Raw genomic sequence first — 22,469 nt, forward strand, 5'->3', positions numbered from 1 at the left:
CGGACCTTGTTGATCCGGGCGACGTCCGAGCTGGCATGCCTTCATATTTATCTGTCTCGCTCATGTCTGCGGTAGGCTTGCTTAGCATAGGGGGTCTTAACCCTGACCCCAGCCCTCTTTGCATCACTTCTGTGAGAGTCTTAACCCAAAACCAAACTGTGCCTCCATTGTTTTGCACTTTGATCAGAAGACACCTTTCATCCATATCACAGTGTTGAAGAAGAAAACTCATGACTCATGCCCACAATGCAATGGTCATGTAATATGAAGTTCCCTGTGTGACGTTTTAAGTTTCAGTGTAAGTTTCATGAAGCAGTTCTTTGACTGGGTTTTTAAAAGTTGCAAAATAAAAGCAATGTTAATTCTGAGAGTGACAAGGAAATGAGAAAGCTTAGTCATCAAGGTTTTCTTTCTCATTTTTCTAAAAACACTTTACCTGTCTTAAGTGTTACTTGATAGGCCAATTTTTACATACATTTCCTTTTCCCATTTGCAGGCCTTGCTGTCAGCAAGCAGTCCTGCAACATATTAGGTGACCATTCAGCAAGACAATTTCAAGGGAAGTGTTTTAAGACAAACAGGGCATGATCCTGGCTGACCTTTAAGCTGTTGAAAGTACGTTACCACTGTCATTTTATAACACCTGTATCTGCAGCCAGCTTGGCCACAGAGATGATAAAGCAGAGCTGTAACTGAACATGCAACTTAGAAAATGCTTATTTTCCAAGTTTCAATAATTCACTTCTGAAGTATCTAACCTGAACATTCAGTTAACAGGCCTGCAAAGGAATCTTTATGAAGAAGAGAGGTTGGGATCAGGTCACACTGAGCTAAGCTCTCTGAAATGTAATTCGTATCTAATCAAACCAGTCTGCCCAGAATGGTGTGTTGATAGTCATGTGTTAGGTGAAAGAGAGAGAGAGAGGGAGGGTGTGTGTCTATGTGTGTGTGCGCGTGTGTGTGTGTGTCTGTGTGTGAGTGTAGAGTGACCAAAGTAGGAGCAACAGTTACATGATAAGGTACTAGTTTGAATTTCTCTTTGCAGAGAAGTTCTTTTGTTTCTGTGGAGATGTAAGTGCGCACACAATGGATTTATAGCACAGGAAAAGGAAAGAAGAAAAAGGAGACCTCAGTTTTTAACTTATCACAGGTAAATATTTAACTGTCCTTAAAGCAATTTTAGCCACGATTCAAGCAGCAACAGAAGGTCTGTGCAGTAGTGAAGTGTATGTCTGTTTTTACCTTTTACCTGTCCTTTTAAATTCTGTGACCTAGCAACACATTGTAAAATTGCCTTAGATTTTTACTTTGTCTTAATAGAAACATTAGGTTCTACGTTTTCTGTCATGTTGCACAGAGCAGGTCCAGTGCTCTTTGACGAAACTATTTCTGATAGGAGTTAAGCATTTTTTAGAAAAGAGATACAGCTGTACTGTTTTTCTTTACCTGAGGGAACGCTCAGATAATACCAGGGCGTTTGGACATTTGGTAGGTATTTAGTGTGCACATGTCTGGAATTTTTGGTAAAGGTACAGGTGTAAAACTTTGTTAATGCCACTAACTGTATATAACAGCTTTAGAAGAAAAATGATATTTTTTTCATACTTTCATACTAAGAAAGTTGTAGAAAAATGTTCATCAGGCTCTGCTTTACTACATTCAACATGAAGGAAAACAGTAGTTAAGCTGATATATGTCTAGACTCATTTGTGCTTTATATATTATGTGCATTCAATCCAAGTTCCGTGCCTCAAAACTGGACTGTGGATTCAATTAGTTAGGCCAAGTTATAACAACAGTCACCAACAACTAGAACATTGTTTTTCCCTGCAATGCTTGTTTGATTTTCTCTTTGAGGAGAGTGCAGTTAATGGGTTTGTTTGTTTTTTACTTTTACCAAAAAGTTTTCAGCGAAAAAGACCAATGACCAAAAGACCAGCCGAGATTTTAATTATTGGTCAATGATCTGTCACTGAGTGTCCTTTGCTATATTTTAATAATGTGTTGATACGTATTATTAGCTATTAGTCTAAAAATATGAGAATAGATTTTTTTTTTAATCCAGTTCCCAAGTGTCCAAGTAACATCTTCAAACTTTATATTGTCATACACATGCGATCTGAAACTGTAATAGATTAATCGACATTAATTGATTCTTCCTAACTAGATGATCATTTCAAAATCAGTGCTGAATATTTTTGTAAATTCCACTGTTGGTTAACATCAGAAATAATGTATTGTTGGAATCTTAATTTTTTTTTAAAAAGCAACATGCTTTACTATTTTTTCCGGCTTTTTTGTAACAGCAAATTTGAAAACTTGTGGATAACAACAATAATAATAATTTTGATTATAGTGCTGATGGATTAAACATTAATGTTAGTTTAATTCACTGTGGCATTACATGGATAGTAGTCTAATAATTTTTTTAAGCACTGTATATTTTTTTAAATACATTACATTACATACCTGCTATTAGCAGGTCCTTTAATCCACCCAGCTATGGTCCTCACATGCTCTGTGTTCCTGTATTGCAGAGGTATGTGCAGACCACATGGCCGCAGAAAGCCATGGTGACTCTTATAGACTACCCAGCTCCTATGGAGCTGTTTTCAAAAGCTGGAGAGCTGAGAATGCCATTTTCTGATGTGGTCAAATACTGCATTCTGGGTATCTCCATCATTCTCCTACTGCTGGCTCTGGGCATCTTAGCCTGGCAGATCTACAGATTCTGCACAGAGAAATACACTACATACACCCAGCAAGATGCAGGTGAGTAGGAATTACAGTAATACTCAGTGTAGTGCATATTGACAAGCCAGAGGGACTGTGACACAAATTATTAAATGTATGGTTGTGTCTGTTTTCTGCGATAGGGCATAATGATTTGCTGTATTCAGACGAAGGGCCAACGACAACAGGAAACTACTCAGGAGCTCCAAGTACCAAAGTAAGAGGAAACGTTTTCACAATTGAGCACTAATGTGCACATGGTCTTGACCAGACTGTATAAACCAGGTTAAGAGAAAATCCTGCTTCGAGGAATCTGCTGTCTTTCAGTTGATACTTGGGATTTGTGCATCTGAACAAGGTGAATCTCTGAAATGTAATATATTGCTGCTAATTTCTTTTGGACACAGTTATTGAGTTACATGTTAAGATTCTGGAACAGAATTGGTGAGAAATGCAGGAAATATTTAGGACTGCTTAAAAAAAATGAAGTGAATTTTTCTGAAAATTGTAGATTCACGGTGTAATCAGGTAATGCCAATTTACTTAAACATGAGAATTTTCAGTAGGAAATTAGTAAAACAGGATGATATAAATACCACACAATTAAGAGTTTTAATATATTTTGTACCACAGAAGTCAGCATTTAGCATGTAACTTTACTAAGGACTGTTTTAGAGGACTGTCAGACAGAAGGCAGATAAGTAAACCACAGGCTGGGTGGGGTGTTTGTGTGGATGTGTTTGAGAAGTCGGGCAGTTTATTTGGATAGTCTGCTGTTTGCTTCATACCACATGACTGACCCGTGTCAGGAAAAGTTCTGCTGAGTGTAAAAACTTCCATGTAGAGTGTTAGAACAACGGCAAATGATAGCTAAATTAAGAGTGATGAAAATTGAGGACCACAGATGTAAACCTGAATGTAGGCAGCATTTTAATGTAGTATTACAAGCTGAAGCTACTACATCTAAATCACCTTGAGCACCTTTGTGATAGAGCAGGCAATAACAACTATGATGCAAGTGAAGGACTCTAGTCTAAGGACAGTTATAAATTAATACCCTTGACTGCTATGTACATGAAACCAGATCCATCATGACAGCGTGTACATGTGAAATATCTAAGTATTTCCTCGATAGATGTGAGTCTTTAAAGAGTAGAGGCTTAAAAATTAATTGTGCTCTGTGTTATAAAGGCTTATACAACTAGCCTGCTTTCTTTCTTAATTCCTGGGTAAATAGTGCCCATTTGTGTGTGCCTGCAGCTGGAGGATGTCAGCACAGAGGCCCACAGACTGAGTCGCTACCTGTCTCAGCCCTCGTTTCCCTCCTTAGCATCCACCGAGGCAGCTGGAGACAAAGAAGAGCAGGCAACTATTCAAAAGGTAAAACTGGTATTTTATCCAGTTTATATATTTTATTTTGGACAGACAGAAACCCAAGGTCCAGTGAAATTATTAATGAGAGACAAAACAGGAAGTATATTCATTTAGTGCAGTGTTGCTCTGTTGGTGTTTCTACAGTTATTTAAAGATCCAAAACTTAAAGATTCATAAAACAACACCAGCAACATCCGGCAATGAGCACCAATTATGCACAGCTTTTTAAAATATGTTATGAATGTATCACTTTTTTTTATTTAAAGTCTGCTAAATAAAGCTGTCAGATTAATTAAGTGGTGTAAAATTGAGATTTTCCTATCATTAAATAGAGATGCCAACGTTTAGGTAAACGCTACAAGCTGCTCTCTTACTAGTAAACCATAAACATAACCACATGGTGGCGCCAAGAGTGAGTTTATAGAGAGACAAGTTAAAAAATGCAGTGTAAGTATGCATACAGATACCCTTGCACTCTTGCATGAATTAAACTTATGCTCACAGATACATGTGTAGACTCATTTCTCTGGCTGTAGAAGCACCTCACCACAGTCATTAGGATTCATCTTCTGTCAACCAAAGATCTCTGAGCTAAATGTCCTGTAAATCCTTCTGGCATCTGTTTAGATATTCAGGATGAATCAGGTTGACTAAAAGATAAGCAGGCTGAATTTAATTTTACATTCTTTTCCTAATTCTTTTCCTATTTGAGTATGTAACAGAAATTTAAACATCATTAAAAAAAATGTCCCATCAATCCTCACAAAATAAGATTAACAGTAAATGACTGATGACACAGTTTCAGGCAAAATCAACTACAGTCTTTGGGTCTTTCCTAACATATCCTCCCGTATCAGGTGGATGGATCATTACGATTCTCCGTCTACTATGATCAGATGCAGTCACGTCTGGTGGTCACCGTGCTGCAGGTGGAGGGGCTTTTGGAACAGAGTGAGAGCCGAACCCTCCAACCATTTGTTAAAATACTGCTCATGTGGGCTGGATCAGAGGCTGTAGAAGTCGAGGGCTTTAAAGATGAAGAGGTAAGTTTGTCGTATTATTATTTTCCGTGAACTTATTTTCTTCCTTTTCTTGATACATATTTAAAAAATACAATCCACGCTGTCTTTGAGTTTTCATTCAGCACAGCATCTCTGTACTAAAGACAAAGGTGTCATAAATTACTGGTGTGATCCTCTTAGGGGGAAGGCTTGTCGCCTGTTCTGTGGACAGTACTGCAGGAGTGGCGTACTCGCATTGTGAAAGGCAGCTGTAACCCTTTATTTGGAGACCAGTTCAGCTGTGTTTTACAAGAGGAAAAGCTTCATCATATCAACCTAAGGATGGAGGTTCTGCACTACATATCTCTCATTCTTAAAAAATATTTGTTCAGGACTCAAACGGTATTGCTTGTATTAAATCATGCATGCAGTTTGCATGTTAGCTGTCACATTTCAAGGGCCAGAGAATTTAAAGCCATAAGCACTACAGCTATGTTACAGTACTTTAGTCTCTTTTCACTTGTTGAGAGAAAAAAGTATGAATGATAAATGTTTTTATCTGTTGTGGTGTAAATCATTTGGTGTCTGTATGCATCTCAGGTACGAGACTTTGATAAATTCTCCAGAAACACAGTGTTAGGAGATGTGAGGGTTCCTTTAGGACAGCTCAACATCTCCTACCCTCTGGAACTACAGGAGGATCTAAAGATACCCCAGAAGGTACTGCAGGGGGCGCACACACACAACACACAGCATGCACACAGGACTGGCTTTCAGTAGCATCTCAAGTAGTTGATGTTATGTAAAGGTGAAATACAGAGTATGTCAATATGATTATAAAACTATATAATAACTATATTTAGCCATAATAATAAAAATGAAAGCTAATATTCGGGGTGGCTGTAGCTCAGGTGGCAGAGCAGGTCAGCCACTAATCAGAAGGTCGGTGGTTCGATCCCAGGCTGCCTCCTGCCTGCATGCCAAATATCCTTGGGCAAGATACTAACCCCATGTTTGCCTACTGGTGGTGGTCAGAGGGCCCGGTGGCGCCAGTGTCCGGCAGCCTCGCCTCTGTCAGTGCGCCCCAGGGCAGCTGTGGCTACAATGTAGCTTACTATCGCCAGTGTGTGAATGTGTGTGTGAATGGGTGGATGACTGAATGTAGTGTAAAGCGCTTTGGGGTCCTATGGACTAGAAAAGCGCTATACAGGCCATTTACCATATTCATTGTGTAAATGGAAATAATTAAACAGACATTTACAGACGTGACAGATGATAGTAAAAATATAATAGAGTACATTGTTATAACTATATAATCCTTCTTCATAGTCCACACAAAAATTGTTCCATTTTCAGAAAAGCAATCATTTTTGTTAGTGTTTATAGTACCTATGCCTAATATTTTGTCCACAGCATTAATGTACCACGAGTGAGGCAAAATATTAGGAGTAATTTAGAATTGCACAGGTGAACCCAAAAGTGCATTTGTGTAGCTAGAATTTTATTTTCCACAGAAAATTTAGTTTAACTTTTACTGGTTTGTGTAATTTGTGGATCGTATGGTGCCATCATTATTGTCAATGATATTTCAATAACTGAACATGGCATCCGTCTAAGCATCTAGCTTACTATAATAATGAATTATTATATTGGGGCAATAATAATTCATGTAATATTTTTTTAATTGCTCAAAGAAAAGAAAAATATATTTGTAACACTAGTGCAACTGAAACCACAGGATGACCTTTGCCTCTTTAATTTAAGATCAAACAAAAGAAAAAGATGTTATACTTTTGAGTTGTGACTGTGGCCATTTAATACATTTTGTGCTTATGTGGTGATTTTTAGCCCTGCTGAATACTGTCATTTATGTTTGTGCCTGCAACTATATCACTTTTTTTTTTTTAAACTGTGCATAAATGTACATTATACTGATGCGTTCTCCAAAGGATCTTGTTGGAGAGGTGCTTTTGTCCCTGAAATTTCTTCCCACGTCTCAGAGGCTGGAGGTTGGCCTGCTAAAGGTCAAAACTGTCCTTTCTGAGATATCCCCAAATGCAGGTAAATTAAAAAAAGACACCTTCACACAAAAAAGACGCCAGCTTTGATGCACATACGGTTATAAATTCATGTAATCTGTGTATGTGTGTGTTGCACAGCCCTGTATGCCAGGATCAGCGTCCAGTGCAATCAGTTCAAGCTAAAGTACCAGAAAAGCTCTACAGTGGCTCGGTGCCTGGTGACTGTTTTCAATGAGGTCCTCTTGTTCTCCCTGCCAGAGGTTCATCTGGAGCGGTGTAAAATTTTGGTCTCTATATATGAAACTCGCCCAACAAGCAAATCAGCCAAACAGCTGATCGGACAGCTGAGTGTGGGGAAGGAGAAGAGTTCAGAAGATGAGCACTGGACTTTGATGATGCGCTCAGTACGTCAGCCAGTAGCAAAGTGGCATGGCCTACTGATCTGAAACACAGCAGAACCACCGCTATCATCATGGAGTGTTGTATTTGTATGTTTTTACCCTGAAAGCATGTGTATCAGACTGTTCAGGCATCTGCACTTGCTGAGGTAAAGACCAGACATGCTTGTCCTCCTGATCTCACAGTGACACAAAACTTTATTACTCTCCGTACTTACTGCTACTCAACGGTAAACGTGATGTTTGTAACAATGCTCCACTTTCTCAATGCCACACTAACATTACTCTCATTACTCAGTTTATGAGAGGCATTATTGACGAACTGTTGGTTCAAATGTTTATTTTGGTTGCTAAAGCAGAAACTGTACTTGTTGCTATCTACATGTAATTAGCGTGTACCTAGATCAGTACGAGAGGACTCGAAAAAATAATGAATGCCACAGTTATGATGATTAGTTGCTTTTTTTTATTTTTTATACGATGTGTATCTTTTAATCCACAATTTATTCTATGAAATGTAATATATGAGACATTAACTTCACAAGATAGAATGCAGTTGTTTAAAACTTCCCATGAATCCTTAATAAATTCCATCATTTGGTAACGGTCACAATAATGTTATTGGAGTATTAAGCCATGATTAACGTGATATCATTTTTAGCAGAATGGCAGTGCTGCGATAAAAGAGTGTTCTGCATATCACTCTTTTTGTATGAAGGGTCCAGCACAACTGAATAATTTAAATAATAAGTGCTTAAAAGCACTAAAATTACAAGTATGTTGACTTTTTCTCCTGATAATCAACATGTCCTCACCCTGCTCTGTGGCTAGAGTGCGCCATTTTGTGCGCATGTGTGATAAATTGAACACAAGCGGGCGACTGTGTGCGAAGACAAAGTGTGAGAAATACTAATTACATTTACAGTTACAATTTAAGTATGAAATAAAAACATACATTAATGAAAAGTTTACAAAATAGCAAAATAAAGTGACTGGACAGAACAAAATTAAAGTAATTACCGCAAATTTTAAAAAGAATTAAAAAGTATAGAATATGTACCTTTGAAATAAGGTGATTAAGTGGAAGTGACAAAGCCACACGTGGAATATCAGCACCATCATAATTTCTTTGAATTTTACAGTTGACTAATCCCAATAATTGAAGTTATCAAAAATGAAGAAATAAAAAAAAAAAAAAAAACAACAACTTTGAATACATGTTTTAAAAGACTTGCTTCTGCTTTTAAGTCTCCTTTTTTAGGCTGTCAGGCAGGATGCTTTATCACCCAATCCATTAATGAGAAAAGAAAAAGAAGCCAGAAATGAGCTGAGCATGATTGGACAAAGGTTTAGGAAACCAGGGAGAATATCCACACAGCAAAGAGCAAAAACCCATGGTCAGGTGAGTAATATACAGGTACAGTGTTGTATTGCTTTTATTTTAGCTATGCCAGTCTCATTCAGCTAGCATGTGCTTCACGAACAGCAACGATTAGTTTTGAATCCTCATTATGATTGTTATGCAGAAAGCCAGGCTCTTTTTAAAATGTGATCCAATGAGTAAAATAAGCTCTTTGTTAAACATTCTTCTCAAACTCGGTGTGTCACTTTTTTTCACTGCACACATTCTGTAGCTGAATTTGAAACGGATTATGTGGGGTATGTTTTTCAAGCTAGAGCACTGGATTACAAAGAAAGCTTAAAATACACAAGAATGCATTTTGAATGAAGTTATTAATGTTACCTATTTATTTATGTTCATGTTGATTCTTTAAGTGCAGGTTATTGTGATTGTTTTTTCCCTCCCAAACCACTGTCTCTAACTTCTTATCTACATTCACGAGTCCCTCTGGAGTATCTTCGCTCTGAGTTGTTTGTGCTCAAAGTCCTAAGATGTTAATTGAGATATACTTCTATGTATTCATGCCTAAATTAATAACTGAATGCAGGATACCTCAGTAAAGATTCATTAGCACTTAGATTACCCGTGTGTCATGTTTACTCTCTTGTTTATTACTATGAAAATATCACAGACAGGAAATTGTGATAAAAAATATTTTATTGGAGTGTATTTCACATCATATTATATGATTAGAAATGCACAGTTCACACATGTGCTTTACTCAGCTGCATCTTTTCCCTGTAGAACAAAAGAAAACAGTACATATGGGTCTGTGTGTATAAAAACAGAGCATTCAGTGAAAACAAATCAAATTATTGTCTGTAGCCAATTTTATGAAATTCAAAGCAGAATTGGGATATTTCTTCTTATAACTTTGTGCAAAGTCTAAAGTGTGTGTACATTTACCTTGCCAGAGTCGCGGCTCTTAGCTCTCAGCTTGTTGACCTGGGACTCGGCAATGTCGGCACGTTCCTCGGCCTCCTCAAGCTCATGCTGGATCTTCCTGTACTTGGACAGATGGGTATTGGCCTGCTCCTCCTGTAACATTGTAATAAGTCAAAATTTCTTAGTGTCCAAAACGATGACAGTTTGTTTGCACAAAACTAAAATCTGACATAGAGTTGAGGGTTTTTTTTTCTGTGTGTGGTCCTTACCGCTTCCTCAGCCTGCCTCTTGTAGGCCTTCACCTTGAGCTGCAGCTTGTCAACCAGATCCTGCAGCCTGTTAATGTTCTTCTTGTCCTCCTCAGTCTATAAAAGAAAACACATTTTAAAAATGTGATCCACTGGTTGCTGGAAAAGGCTCCAGCCCCCCGCGACCCTGATAAGGATAAGTGGAACAGAATGGATGGATGTAAAATGTTAATGTGCTTTACCTGATAGGTGAGCTCCTTCACTCTCCTCTCATATTTACGGACACCCTTAACAGCATCTGCACCACGCCTCTGCTCAGCTTCAACCTCAGCCTCCAGCTCACGCACCTTCAGAAAATTGAGCAAACTTTTAAAATCCATGGTTTATATATGTGTGTTTTCACACATATTTTTCAGTTGCACATTCTTCTTACCCTGGACTCAAGTTTCTGGAGCTGTTTCTTGCCACCCTTCATAGCCAGATTCTCAGCCTCATCCAGGCGGTGCTGCAGGTCCTTAACAGCAGCCTCAAGGTTCTTCTTCATCCTCTCCAGGTGAGCGCTAGTGTCCTGCTCCTTCTTCAGCTCCTCAGCCATCACAGCAGCCTTGAAAACATGACCTCAATTAACAGAGTGATGAAGACAAAGCTGAGTTGTATCGTCGTAGTGGACATGTGTATAAACCTACATCAGTGATGGCCTTCTTGGCCTTGTCCTCTGCATTTCTTGCTTCCTGAACAGTGTCATCCACTTCACTCTGGATCTGAACCAGGTCAGCCTCAAGCTTCTTCTTGGTATTCAGAAGGCTTGTGTTCTAAGACATGGAAAGTTTACATTTTAGGATGTTCATTTTAAGTTTGTCTAAAGAAACAATTAAAGTGTCTCTTCAAAAATGTTCACCTGAGAGTGCAGCAGACCAACACGCTCACTGGCGTCCACCAGCTCCTGCTCAGCGATTTTGCGGCTTCTCTCTGTCTGTTCCAGGGCAGCTCTAAGCTCCTCAATTTCAGCTACCATGAGACCGTTCCTGCGCTCCACCATAGCAGCTTGTTCCTTGAGGTCATCCTGAGACCTGACAGCATCATCCAGGTGCAATTGTGCATCCTAGTAAAAAAGAATATCAAAATTATATTCACATGAATAAAAAAATGCACTTGTGTACAACAGCTATGTGCTCTATCATACCTTCAGCTGTGCCTGGACATTTCTCAGCTGTTTCTGGGACTCAGCAGCCTGGCGATTAGCATGGCTCAGCTGAATCTCCATCTCATTCAGATCACCCTCCATCTTCTTCTTGATTCTCAGGGCATCATTCCTGCTCCTGACCTCAGAATCCAGAGTGCTCTGCATGGAGTCAGTCACTCTCTGGCTGTTCCTCTTGATCTGCTCCATCTCTTCATCTTTCTCTGCCAGCTTCCTGTCTACTTCACCTTTGACCTGGTTGAGCTCCAGCTGAACACGCAGGATCTTAGACTCTTCGTGCTCCAGAGTTCCCTAATCATATGAAAGAATGAATATGAAAAGATATTCATCTCTGCATTTGTAGATTTTACTTGTGTATAACTGAATATTTATTTTCAGAGGAGCTCCTCAGACAAAGATTTACCTCAGCCTCTTCAAGAGCTGTCTGGATCTCAGACTTCTCTGTCTCCACCTGCTTCTTGGCCTTCTCCAGCTCATGAATGCTCTTTCCAGTCTCACCAATCTGTTCAGTCAGATCGGAGATCTCCTCTGCAGAGGCATGTGTGATATTGTTTAGTCTTAAGACATTAAAAATGAACACACGTTACTTGCACAGCATAGTAGGAACTCACGTTGCAGGTTCTTGTTTTCACGCTTCATGGTCTCCAGCTGATCCAAGGCTTCCTCATAGGAGTTCTTCATCTTGAACAGTTCAGTGCTGAGAGAACGAGCCTCCTTCTGAGCTCCTTCCACCTCTGCCTGACCCTCCTCATACTTCTGTTTCCACTCTGCCAACACCTATATATACATTCGATGCAGTTATTCACCCATACTAAGAGAAACCATGAGTTTGTGTCTTGTTCAAGCAAAGTAAATGATGGTACCTTGTCAAAGTTCCTCTGCTTCTTGTCCAGGTTAGCGGCCAGGCCATTAGCTCTCTCCACATCAATCATGAGGTCCTCCACTTCACTCTGGAGCCTCTGTTTGGTCTTCTCCAGAGAAGCACACTTGGAGTTAACAGCCTCGATCTGCTCCTCTGCCTCCTGAAGGCGCTGGGCCAGCTTTTTCCTTTATGAAAAAACATTGTTTCAGTAAAAGCTTATTGTTTTACTTGTTTTTTGCTCACATTCTTACTAACTAAATACTCACTTGGCTTCCTCAAGCTCCTCAGTGCGCTGGATAGCATCAGTTTCATATTTGCTTCTCCACTGAGCCACCTCACTGTTGGCCTTGGACATTGAACGCTGCAGCTCAGCCTTGGCCTCCTGCTCCTCTTCAAACTGTTCCCTCAGCAGGTCACAGTCGTGGCGAGCTGACTGCAGTGCATGGGCAAGGGCATTCTTGGCCTGGTGTAAGACACATCATTGCATGAGCAAAATGTCGGAATTACCAACAAAAAACTATACGCACTTTTACCATTTATGATGGATTCAAACTTGGGCCTTACAGCATAGGGATCACCTGCTCTGTCTGGTAAGCCATACCAGCCTCCATTGAAGTGTTTCTTACCTTAATCTCCTCTTCAATGTGTCTCTTCAGCTCCTCAATCTGCTGTGTGAAGGCCTGTTTGCCTCTGGTCAGCTGAGAGACGAGAGCTTCTTTCTCTTCAATCTGGCGGCTGAACTCACCTTGTGTAAAAATAGTCATCAAACTTTAGTTTGTGTTCAGTTTTTCTATCGAAAACAGAAGATCACTATAAAGGACTAAGTTCGGATCACTGCATGTTGTCTTATACAAACCATTTTCAGTAAGCAGACGTGCTCTCTGTGCACCCAAATCATTGATCTGACGGACATTTTCATCGTTTTTGGCCTTCAGTTCACTAAGTTGGTCCTCAAGAGTACGGCACATCTTTTCAAGATTTCCCTAGAGAGGGAGAAAAAGATTCATCAGTGACAAGCTTTTATATCATCACTATTTGCTGGTGATTTAAGTATTAAAATAAATGCATTTTGTTGTTTACCTTTGCTTTAGCGACAGCTTCCATGTTGCTGGACAGGTCGTCAATCTCCATCTTGTATTCACTCTTTTCCTTCTCAAGCTTCTGCTTCACACGTTGGAGGTTGTCGATCTGCTCTCCCAGCTCAGCAACGCTGTCAGCCTGCTTCTTGCGCAGAGCAGCAGCGGTGGCTTCATGCTGCAGAGTAGACTCCTCCAGGTCACGACGGAGCTTCTGGAACTCAGCTTCACGCTTCTTGTTCATCTCAATCTGAGCAGCAGTTGCACCACCTGCTTCCTCCAGCCTTTCACTGATCTCTTCAAGTTCCCTGGAGAGGTCAGCTCTCTGCTTCTCAACCTTGGCGCGAGCAGCACGTTCAGCCTCAATCTCCTCCTCCAGCTCTTCAATACGAGCCTGTTGGATTAGATGTGTGTCTCCTTTGAGTAAACTTTCAAATTTAAAGTACAACGCAGAAAATATGTATGGACTATCATTTGATGTAACATCATGTATCATCTACCTGAAGCTCCTTGATCTTCTTCTGAAGCTGGGCACCCATTGACTGCTCATCCTCAATCTTGCTAAGGAGCTGACTGATTTCAAAGTCTTTCCTGTGAAAATAATAAGTTGCATAATTAATAAATGTACATATTATGTCCAATCCTTAGAAGGATGCTTGTCATAAAGGGGGGAAAAATGAAAGTACTTTTTCAGTTTCTCATCAGACTGCTGCTTGTCATTCTCAAGATCCATAATGGATTCCTGGGCGAGCTTCAGATCACCCTCCAGCTTCCTCTTGGCTCTCTCAAGGTCCATACGAAGCTTCTTCTCTTGTTCCAGAGAACCCTCAAGCTGCACAATGACATGACTTTGTTATTCTCTTGTTCAAGAAGAGGTTTCTTTTCTCTCTCTGTTTTGCCATCACCTGTGACATTTTCAACTTACATCATCAACTTGCTGCTCAAGCTTGGTCTTGGACTTGGTCAGAGTGTTGACTTTGTCTTCCTCAGACTGGAGGTCATCAAGAGTCTGCTGATGAGCCTCCTGAAGAGCTTTCTTCTCCTTAGTCAGCTTAGCGATGCTCTCATCTTGAGAAGCCATCTCTTCAGTCAGATTCTTCACCTACATTTGCAATTACAGTGTTATTAACATGTGACTGTATTGTTGTATACATGTTGTTTAATCTGCTAGGTATAATCCAAATGTCAAACCTTGTTCTCAGTGGCATGTTTCTCCTTCTCTACTTTAGCCAAGGTAAGCTCCAGGTCATCGATATCTTTCTTGAGCTCAGAGCATTCATCCTCCAGCTTTCTCTTCTTGCCAGTGAGCTCGGCATTGATTTCTTCTTCATCCTCCAGTCTCTCAGTTACCTCTTTGAGTTTTGCCTCCAGCTGAATCTTGCTCTTGATAAGTCCCTCACATCTCTCCTCAGCATCTGAGAGATTCTCTGATTCCTAGTTTGCATTGGAAGAACACACATGAACACGTTAACATTTTATGGTAACAAAATAAAAGGGCACAGCTTCTCTTGATATCTACTTACAGATGCCACTTGGAGCTGCAGATCGTTCTTCTCCTGCAGAAGGGACACCATCTTCTCCTCTAGTTCCTTCTTCTTGGCCAGGGCAGCAGCCAGATCTGTTTTCATCTTCTCATAATTCTCCTTCATCTGCTGCAGCTCCTTCTCAGTTTCAGCACTCTTGAGCAGAGGCTTGATCTTGTAGTACACCTTCATCCATGGCCAGTGTTTGACATTCATGAATGAGCGGATGTTGTACTGGATGGTGTAGATGGACTCCCTGTGCACAAGAGATTTCCATTATTGACAAAGTTATTTTTCACTGTTTTTATTCTGGCTCATTGCTCTTAATTGCTGTGTTCAACATACCTCCTCTCCGTCATTTTGACATACTCCTTTCTCATGAGGAAACCACGGCAGACAGCCTGAGTCATGGTGACCAGAGCTGCCAACTTTTCATCTCTCATCTCCTCAAGGGTACCCAGGAGACCAGCCTTGAAGAACACCTAAATGATCACAAGAGAGAATTATATTATAGTAAGCATTCAATTAGAAATGATTCAGAAAGTAAATGTAAATCTACATCAGGTTTGCGGAATTTTATGAACGTACACAGTGAAAGGCTTGCTAAACTAATGACATGCTATTTGAGAAACCTTGTGCCTCCTGTGTAGACACGTCTGCATTACATATGGGAGTTGGTTTATTGTCTACCATACAATATCTCATGTGTGCACAAAGTAGCATAATTTATGTCAAATGAGCCACATAAAATAATAAGAATTTTTAAAACAAAAAAGAAAACATAACGATAAATGTGTCAAATAGTTGATTAAATGTACTTTGAGAAAAAATAGGAAAATTTTGATTTGAACTTCATGTGTAACTATGATAATAAATCCAGGGCTATTGAAATTTGGGGATGGAAACTTGTTGATGTTTTACTTGAGCTTCTTTTTAGTTTTCATCCAGTTCACTGACCTTACTTCCTTCAGTTTTGTCCAAAAGTAATTGTTTTAAGCAGACAGATTTTTAAAAATTAAAAAAGTAATTTTATATTCATGCATGGATCTATAGTAATGCAATCAGGCTGTTTACCTTAGTGTGTCCAAATCTGTACTGGTCGTGATCAACATCAATTGATCCAAGCAGTTTCTCTGCAGCCTTCTTGTTGTCAATGAACTGGCCCTCAGGGATGACGCTGGCATTCAGTACCTTGTATCTTTTGTGAGAGAGTGATTTGTCAGTGTCAGCATTTTCTTATCATATTTTGAATCAAAAGTCCACGAGGATATTAATTGCACCTCTGTTTGAAGTCACCATAGAGGATTCTGCTGGGGAAACCTTTTCTGCAGATTCTGATACCCTCCAGCACACCGTTACACCTGAGCTGGTGGATGACCAAGAAGTTCTCCATCAGACCTGTAGAACAAAAATGTTTGAGTTCATACTGTGAACAAACACTAATTTGCTGTTTTCTAATCCAAACCTGTGCATGCAGGCACACAAATTATGTTGGGTTACCTGGAGTCTTTGACTCGTTAGGGATCAGGCAACGCACAAAGTGAGGATGGGTGCTTCTCAGGTTTGTCATTAGCTTGCCCAAGTTCTCCTGTAGGTACACAAAAGTACATTTTTGTCATGAAAAGTAAAAATAAAAAATGTATTATTTTACATTTAATTTACTTCTCAAACCTTACCCTGAACTGTGAAGACACAGTCTGCATGGAGCCACCCTTCTTCTTGCCACCCTTCTTGCCAGTCTCTGTTTTTTGTTTGTGAATTGTAATTAAAAACATTGTGAGACTCGTAATACCAAACAAAACTTAATAACATGTAGAATATGGAAAATGTATGTTTTCAGTTACATCATACCTTCAACTACAGGTGGATACAGAAGACTCAGCAGTTTAACTGAGGACTTCTGGTAAAGTTGCAGCACAGACTCATTCAGTGGGTCCTTGTTCTTATCCAGCCAGCCACTGATGTTGTAGTCCACAGTGCCAGCATAGTGCACCAGGGAGAAGTGGGCCTCAGCCTTGCCCTTGGCAGGTTTTGGCTTCTCAAATGCTTTGCACTTGCCAAGATGCTGGTCATATAGTTTGTTCTTGAAGGATGTGTCAGTTGCCTTGGGGAACATGCACTCCTCTTCAAGGATGGAGAAGATGCCCATGGGCTTGATGAAGGTAAAGAAAAGAGATATGTCACCAAGTGGCACTTTTCCTCTATTATAACAAAACTGACACAAAAAAGATATAAGATTCAAACATGAACTTGAAGTATACCTTTTCAATAAGCTCAATGCAGGCAGCCAAGTCCATGCCAAAGTCAATGAACTCCCAGATAATACCCTCCTTCTTGTACTCCTCTTGCTCCAGGACGAACATGTGGTGGTTGAAAAACTGTTGCAGTTTCTCATTGGTGAAGTTAATGCACAGTTGTTCCAAGGTGTTGAACTGTGAGGGGAGAAAAGGGTAGGGAAAAAATCACTAAGCGGGATCTTATAATTGAAGTAGAGTTTCCCCATTTGTTAGCAATAAAGCTTACATCAAAGATCTCAAAGCCAGCAATATCCAGGACACCAATGAAGTAATTCCTTTGCTGCTTTGTGTCCAACATCTGGTTGATACGGATGACCATCCACAAGAACATCTTTTCATAGATGGACTTGGCCAGGGCTGTCACAGAGTTCAGCACCTAAAAAAATAAAAAGGGAAAATTTGATTGAATCACAAAATGCATTTAAGACCAAATATTTAACAAACATATACCTGGCAAATAATTATCTATTAAATCTGGTACATGATTATGTTTCATTTGATCCAAATACGCTCTGATTTAAGCAGCGCATGTTTTTTGTACCAGTTTGTCTCATTTACCTGAGGTACAGTCTGTCCCTTGGTGACATACTCATTTCCGACCTTCACTCTGGGATAGCACAGAGCCTTCAGCATGTCAGCAGAGTTCAAACCCAGCAAGTAAGCAACCTTGTCAGCATCTGAAAACAGCAATTTATAACATTATTATACAGTACATACATTATACAGTATGTGACAAGGATTTTTTAGTCTAATTGGCAACCATACTGCTCTTATTCACAAGTATTTTTTTAACTAAGTACTCACCCTCTGTGCCATCAGGCTCAGCTTGCTCCTCACGCTGCTTCTGCTTGAACTTCATGTTACCATGATGAAGCACAGCACCAGTCATTTTGTAGATGCTCATCTTCTCCTCATTACTGAAGCCCAGGATGTCAATAGCATTCTGTTCAAAAGTGTCCACATAAAACACTGCATAAACACTTTTTTTTCTTAAAGACAAACATCATTGATATTTTAATTATAAATCAAATCTCACTCACATCTGTTGCTTCCAGCTCAACTTTGTCATCAATGCTGGCCACAGTAATCTGACCCATGCTGCACATGGGGAAGTCGTAGGGGTTGGTTGTGATGAGGGCTATTTCTGGAAAAAAGAATAAAACACAAGTGTTTAATAAATTGTTTAAAATGAGAACTGTGCAACAACTTTGGTTTTGCTGCTTACCAAGCAGCTCTGGCTTGTGGTTTGTCATCATCTGGTAGAAGATGTGGTAACCTCTCTCATCGGGAAGCTGGAATGTCACTCTAGACTTCTCCAGCAGATCTGCAGATTTTGATCACATTTTGAAGTCACAGTTTGTCCCAAAGTCAGATGAGCTACTCACATTGTGAATTTGTCACTTACATGTCTCAATATCAGCACTAGCCAGTTTGCCAGTTGTGCCAAAATGAATCCTGATGAATTTACCCTGTTTGGAACAAAAGGAGCTGTCAAAGTCACGCAACAATCATAACACTATTTCTCCTATCTAAAGATCACTCCATACTTACAAAACGAGAAGAGTTGTCATTCCTCACAGTTTTGGCGTTACCGTAAGCCTCCAGCAAGGGATTGGCTGCAATAATCTGATCCTCCAGGGACCCCTTAAACCCAGGTTTAAGAAATATATGAGAAAATTATTTTTCTTACTGAAGTATATTTTGTAATGATTTTACTAATCTTATCACGTTTGTGTACCTGCATTTTGTTTTGGTCCTTCTTCTTATCTCCACCAACTGAGATAGTGGCAAAGTACTGGATGACACGCTTGGTGTTCACAGTCTTTCCGGCACCAGATTCTCCACTGGGTGTAGACAAATACTTTTAAGAGTTTGTTCGAAATGCTGAACTATTTTAAACAAAGTCAAACAATGTGACACTTACGTGATCAAGACAGACTGGTTCTCCCTATCTGTTAAAATGAAAAAGGAGTTCACTATGTATTTCTGTAGTTATCACCATATATATGATTAAATATTTGATTTTTGAGTTAAAGGCATACCAGTAAGCATGAACTGATAAGCGTTGTCAGAGACAGAGAAGATGTGGGGTGGAGCCTCCATACGCTTCTTGCCTCTATAGGCAGCGACGACTTCAGAGTCGTACACTGGGAGCCACTTGTAGGGATTTACTGTGGCGCAGAACAACCCAGAGTAGGTCTAAAAGTGGTTAAAGAGATTTTTTAAAAAGTGGATGTTAATTAACAGTTGCTGTTAGAAGAGTAATTTTAAAAGTTTTGCTTCTTAGGAAGACAGTCTCACATAGATCATCCATGCTGCATAACGCTCTTTGAGGTTATACAGCACAGAGGCTTCATTGAGGTGGGTCATCATGGCCATGTCCTCAATTTTGTCGAACTTGGGAGGGTTCATTGGGGAGACGTCGTCTTCTTTGACTGTCCTGTCCTGCAACAGCACATTGATCACGATGAGAATTTGTCACATCTGACTCTCAGTAAACTCTAACTTTATAATACCGACCTCCTGAGTGTCCAAGACTTTGACGGTGACATTGGCACCATCTTTCTTGATGATAGTACCCTTCAAGTACAGCTCTTTGGCATCAGTCACATAGCAGGCAGACTTGGCATCAAAAGGTTTGTTCTGAGCCTCAATTCTCTCCTTCTCTGGCTTACGGAGGTAAATGGCAGCTTTGCCATAAACGGCCATCTCTGCGTCCGTACTCATGGTGGCGGTTTACTTCTATGATGTTATGACAAATAAGTGTAATCTTAGACAAATATGTTAGAGTTATCGCTGAGTTCTTGTGAGTGGACAGCTAACACCTTAACATCAAAGACAAATAATCCGTCCATCCATCCATTCGCTTCTGCTTATCCTTTGCAGGGTTGCGGGGCGTGCTGGAGCCTATCCCAGCTGTCATAGGGCGAGAGGCGGGTACACCCTGGACAGGCCAGTCCAGACGCCAGTCTGTCGCAGCGCCAACACACAGGGACAAACAACCATTCACACTCACATTCACACCTAGTGGCAATTTGGATTTTTTCCAATTAACCTATCCCCACAAGCTGCATGTCTTTGGATGGTGGGAACCCACGCAAACACGGGGAGAACATGCAAACTCCACACAGAAAGACCCCGGCCTGATGTTGGAATTGAACTCAGGACCTTCTTGCTGTGCGGCAACAGTGCTAACCACCGTGCCACCGTGCTGCCCAAAGACAAATAATATAAAACATAAAATACTGACAATTTTAAATAGTTAAAAGTTGTCCATACCTGACTCTGTTTCTGTCAAAAGTATGTTATATTGCACAATCCTGTTGAACACATATGAGATATTGTCAATTACTTGGAAAATACTTGTTTTTAAAAAAGTAAATAAATGTATTTATTTAAGTACTATTATAATAATAATGAAGATACTACCAGTTCCAAAGCAGATAGAAGACAAACCTACCACAAGCAAAAGTCTTCTTCTTCTACCACAGACTGATGTGCTCTCGCGGACTGCTTATATTCAATGCAGCATGCTTACCCGACAAAGTTATATATGGGAGAAATGCCAAATGTGGTGTGGATACCAGAGTGAGCAGACATCCGCTGAAACATAGTGCAAGGACATACTGTACATCAGCTTTCACTTCTAAACATCCTTTAATTAAAGCTATTTTTAAAGAAAGCAAAGGATTTCTCACTTAAAAACAATTCAAAGTATCATGTCCACATTAAAGAAACAAGGTGCAAAAGAAAAGGGGATTCCAAAAAATGCTTTGTGTTTTTTCAAGTTGCAGTTGTGAAGCTGATTTATTTTATGAAGCATCTCCAAAACAATGATTCCCCCTGGTTGCCTTTGCCATATTTTACACTACAGGTTGTATTTCAGCTGTATTTTTCAGGACAGTGTCACACAGATGAAGATCTACTTACAGCTGAACTTTTAATGAAAACAGCTGTCTGCACAGGCTGCAAAGCGGCTCATTTTTCACTGACGGTGTATGAGTGTAACCACAACTCCAGTGTTTAGAGACTTCAAGTCTATTTTCTAATAATATTTGAAGATAGACTTGAACAGTACCTTATTGTTACACTTACACAATGATTTACTATCATTTAATTCCATTGACCTGTATAAACTTTGAAATATTTTTGTTTGTTTTTCTTATTAATTTATTAGTACAAAGTATTTGTATTTGTAATATGTTCCTACTGATTTACCAACTAGATTAAGACGGGAAAGTAACCGCAAAAATGTCTGATTTTCATGAGCAGTTTAGGATAATGCCAAAGATATCCCACTTCTCTTTTGATACAATCACAACCTGAATTGCAAGCTAAGCTCATACATGATGCTATCTGAGACTCAGGATGCTTCATTAGAAGGATGAGGATATAAAAACATGAAAGAAAACATTAAAAACTATAAACATCGGTTTATAATTAAGGAGACACTGAAACAATTTTATACAATTCAACAGTTTCTTTCTGTGTCTTAGGGTCATTTCTGGAATGCCATAAATCCAAGTTGGCCACAGCTGTTGCCATGCCACACAGATTAGTTAGAGATATATGTTGGAATGGCAACGTTCAATGCTTCAAGTGGGAATTGTGTGTTGGAATTTATTAACACTAGGTCAAGTCTGCGGTGCCAGGCCAAGTACAAGGTCAAGTTTTTACTGTAGGTTAAGGATGGCAACTAAACACTGTGACAAATGAATGTCGTGTTTGCTGCTTTGTAGATGTTTTAGCACAGCTAATAATATGTGTGCCTTACGAAACAAAGTGAGCCTTCTTACAAGGCTCATTTTGAAACCATTGCTTACTTTTTGAGCGCTGCTGACAAGCTGCACTCAGTGGAGAATCATATGTGGGGCAATAGCAATGTTATTCATAATTATGGTAAAAACAATAAATAAACAGACAAATGCAGGACAATAGTTAGATTTCCAGACTGTTTCTTTAAAAAACCTTTTTGAATGAGCTATCAATAACGTATCAAACATATACAGTTAGCATTAATTAATATTAAACTATACTGCCAAAGTATATAATAATTAAGGTGTTGATATTCATATTAATATTGATAATCTGACCACAAATACAATCTTCTACAGCTCACACAGACTTGAATGCACTCAGTGTGTTTGCTTAATGTTTAATGTATGCTTACAAAGCATACATTAAACACGGCCAGGAAGGCAGCTCATGGTTACTTGAGTTCAGCATTTGTCGCTAGTACGTGCATCTAATGTTTCATACTTCCATCAGCAAATGCACACTGTTAATAATCCCCACTTGAATTAGCATGAATATAAATTATATAGGGGTTTTAAAAACACAAAAAGACACTTTGCATTCTATCTTTCTAATTAAAAATGTTAATTTTATTTGATAAATTTATAATATATAAATACTAGGATGATTCGAGTGATGTAGGTCCTTAGCAAG

The 22,469-nt window shown here is 39.5% G+C and overlaps 2 protein-coding genes across 3 annotated transcripts; one reads left to right on the forward strand and one right to left on the reverse strand.

Annotated features, from left to right (window-relative positions):
* Positions 1-983: 983 nt before the first annotated feature.
* On the forward strand, positions 984-9,493 carry syt19 (synaptotagmin XIX). 2 transcript variants are annotated; one of them, XM_086301713.1, is made up of 9 exons: positions 984-1,150; positions 2,538-2,772; positions 2,877-2,950; positions 3,994-4,113; positions 4,965-5,150; positions 5,310-5,456; positions 5,709-5,828; positions 7,058-7,169; positions 7,268-9,493. In XM_086301713.1, the coding sequence occupies exons 2-9, from the start codon at positions 2,571-2,573 to the stop codon at positions 7,573-7,575; spliced, it is 1,269 nt and encodes a 422-aa protein (XP_086157839.1). In that variant the 5' UTR covers positions 984-1,150; positions 2,538-2,570; the 3' UTR covers positions 7,576-9,493. The 2 variants fall into 2 exon arrangements, with proteins under 2 accessions (XP_086157839.1, XP_086157840.1); XM_086301714.1 differs by having other exon boundaries at positions 5,004-5,150.
* A 75-nt stretch (positions 9,494-9,568) lies between these two features.
* Positions 9,569-20,542, reverse strand: LOC147326449 (myosin heavy chain, fast skeletal muscle-like). The gene is made up of 41 exons (XM_086301712.1): positions 20,482-20,542; positions 20,301-20,341; positions 19,542-19,763; positions 19,323-19,466; positions 19,064-19,220; positions 18,946-18,973; positions 18,760-18,865; positions 18,573-18,665; positions 18,427-18,490; positions 18,247-18,345; positions 18,062-18,165; positions 17,826-17,964; positions 17,580-17,698; positions 17,248-17,397; positions 16,986-17,156; positions 16,576-16,876; positions 16,401-16,465; positions 16,225-16,312; positions 16,005-16,122; positions 15,799-15,922; positions 15,070-15,206; positions 14,725-14,980; positions 14,393-14,635; positions 14,127-14,303; positions 13,888-14,033; positions 13,702-13,792; positions 13,206-13,595; positions 12,982-13,108; positions 12,752-12,870; positions 12,392-12,588; positions 12,127-12,310; positions 11,875-12,040; positions 11,667-11,791; positions 11,246-11,554; positions 10,961-11,164; positions 10,749-10,874; positions 10,496-10,666; positions 10,305-10,409; positions 10,084-10,179; positions 9,836-9,967; positions 9,569-9,667 (listed from the first exon to the last, which is right to left on the reverse strand). Exons 3-41 carry the CDS (start codon positions 19,746-19,748, stop codon positions 9,647-9,649), a joined length of 5,799 nt encoding a protein of 1,932 aa, XP_086157838.1. The 5' UTR covers positions 19,749-19,763; positions 20,301-20,341; positions 20,482-20,542; the 3' UTR covers positions 9,569-9,646.
* Positions 20,543-22,469: the final 1,927 nt, after the last annotated feature.

The sequence above is a fragment of the Aulonocara sp. 'chitande type north' Nkhata Bay genome, linkage group LG7, assembly GCF_057382095.1.
Source record: "Aulonocara sp. 'chitande type north' Nkhata Bay isolate Kocher_YH1m ecotype deep benthic linkage group LG7, A_spYH_male_GT1.1, whole genome shotgun sequence".
In the NCBI taxonomy this organism is placed as follows: Eukaryota; Metazoa; Chordata; class Actinopteri; order Cichliformes; family Cichlidae; genus Aulonocara; species Aulonocara sp. 'chitande type north' Nkhata Bay.

Excerpts from the sequence above, each read along its gene's own strand:
- syt19 (XM_086301713.1), top strand. The coding sequence starts at position 2,571 with ATGGTGACTCTTATAGACTACCCAGCTCCTATGGAGCTGTTTTCAAAA. Across the intron at positions 5,457-5,708 it reads ATATCAACCTAAGGATGGAG|GTACGAGACTTTGATAAATT; the intron begins GTTCTGCACTAC and ends TATGCATCTCAG. Across the intron at positions 5,829-7,057 it reads ATCTAAAGATACCCCAGAAG|GATCTTGTTGGAGAGGTGCT; the intron begins GTACTGCAGGGG and ends CGTTCTCCAAAG.
- LOC147326449 (XM_086301712.1), bottom strand. The coding sequence starts at position 19,748 with ATGAGTACGGACGCAGAGATGGCCGTTTATGGCAAAGCTGCCATTTAC. Across the intron at positions 17,699-17,825 it reads TGAGCCTGATGGCACAGAGG|ATGCTGACAAGGTTGCTTAC; the intron begins GTGAGTACTTAG and ends TGCTGTTTTCAG. Across the intron at positions 11,555-11,666 it reads CAGCTCTTGAAGAGGCTGAG|GGAACTCTGGAGCACGAAGA; the intron begins GTAAATCTTTGT and ends TCATATGATTAG.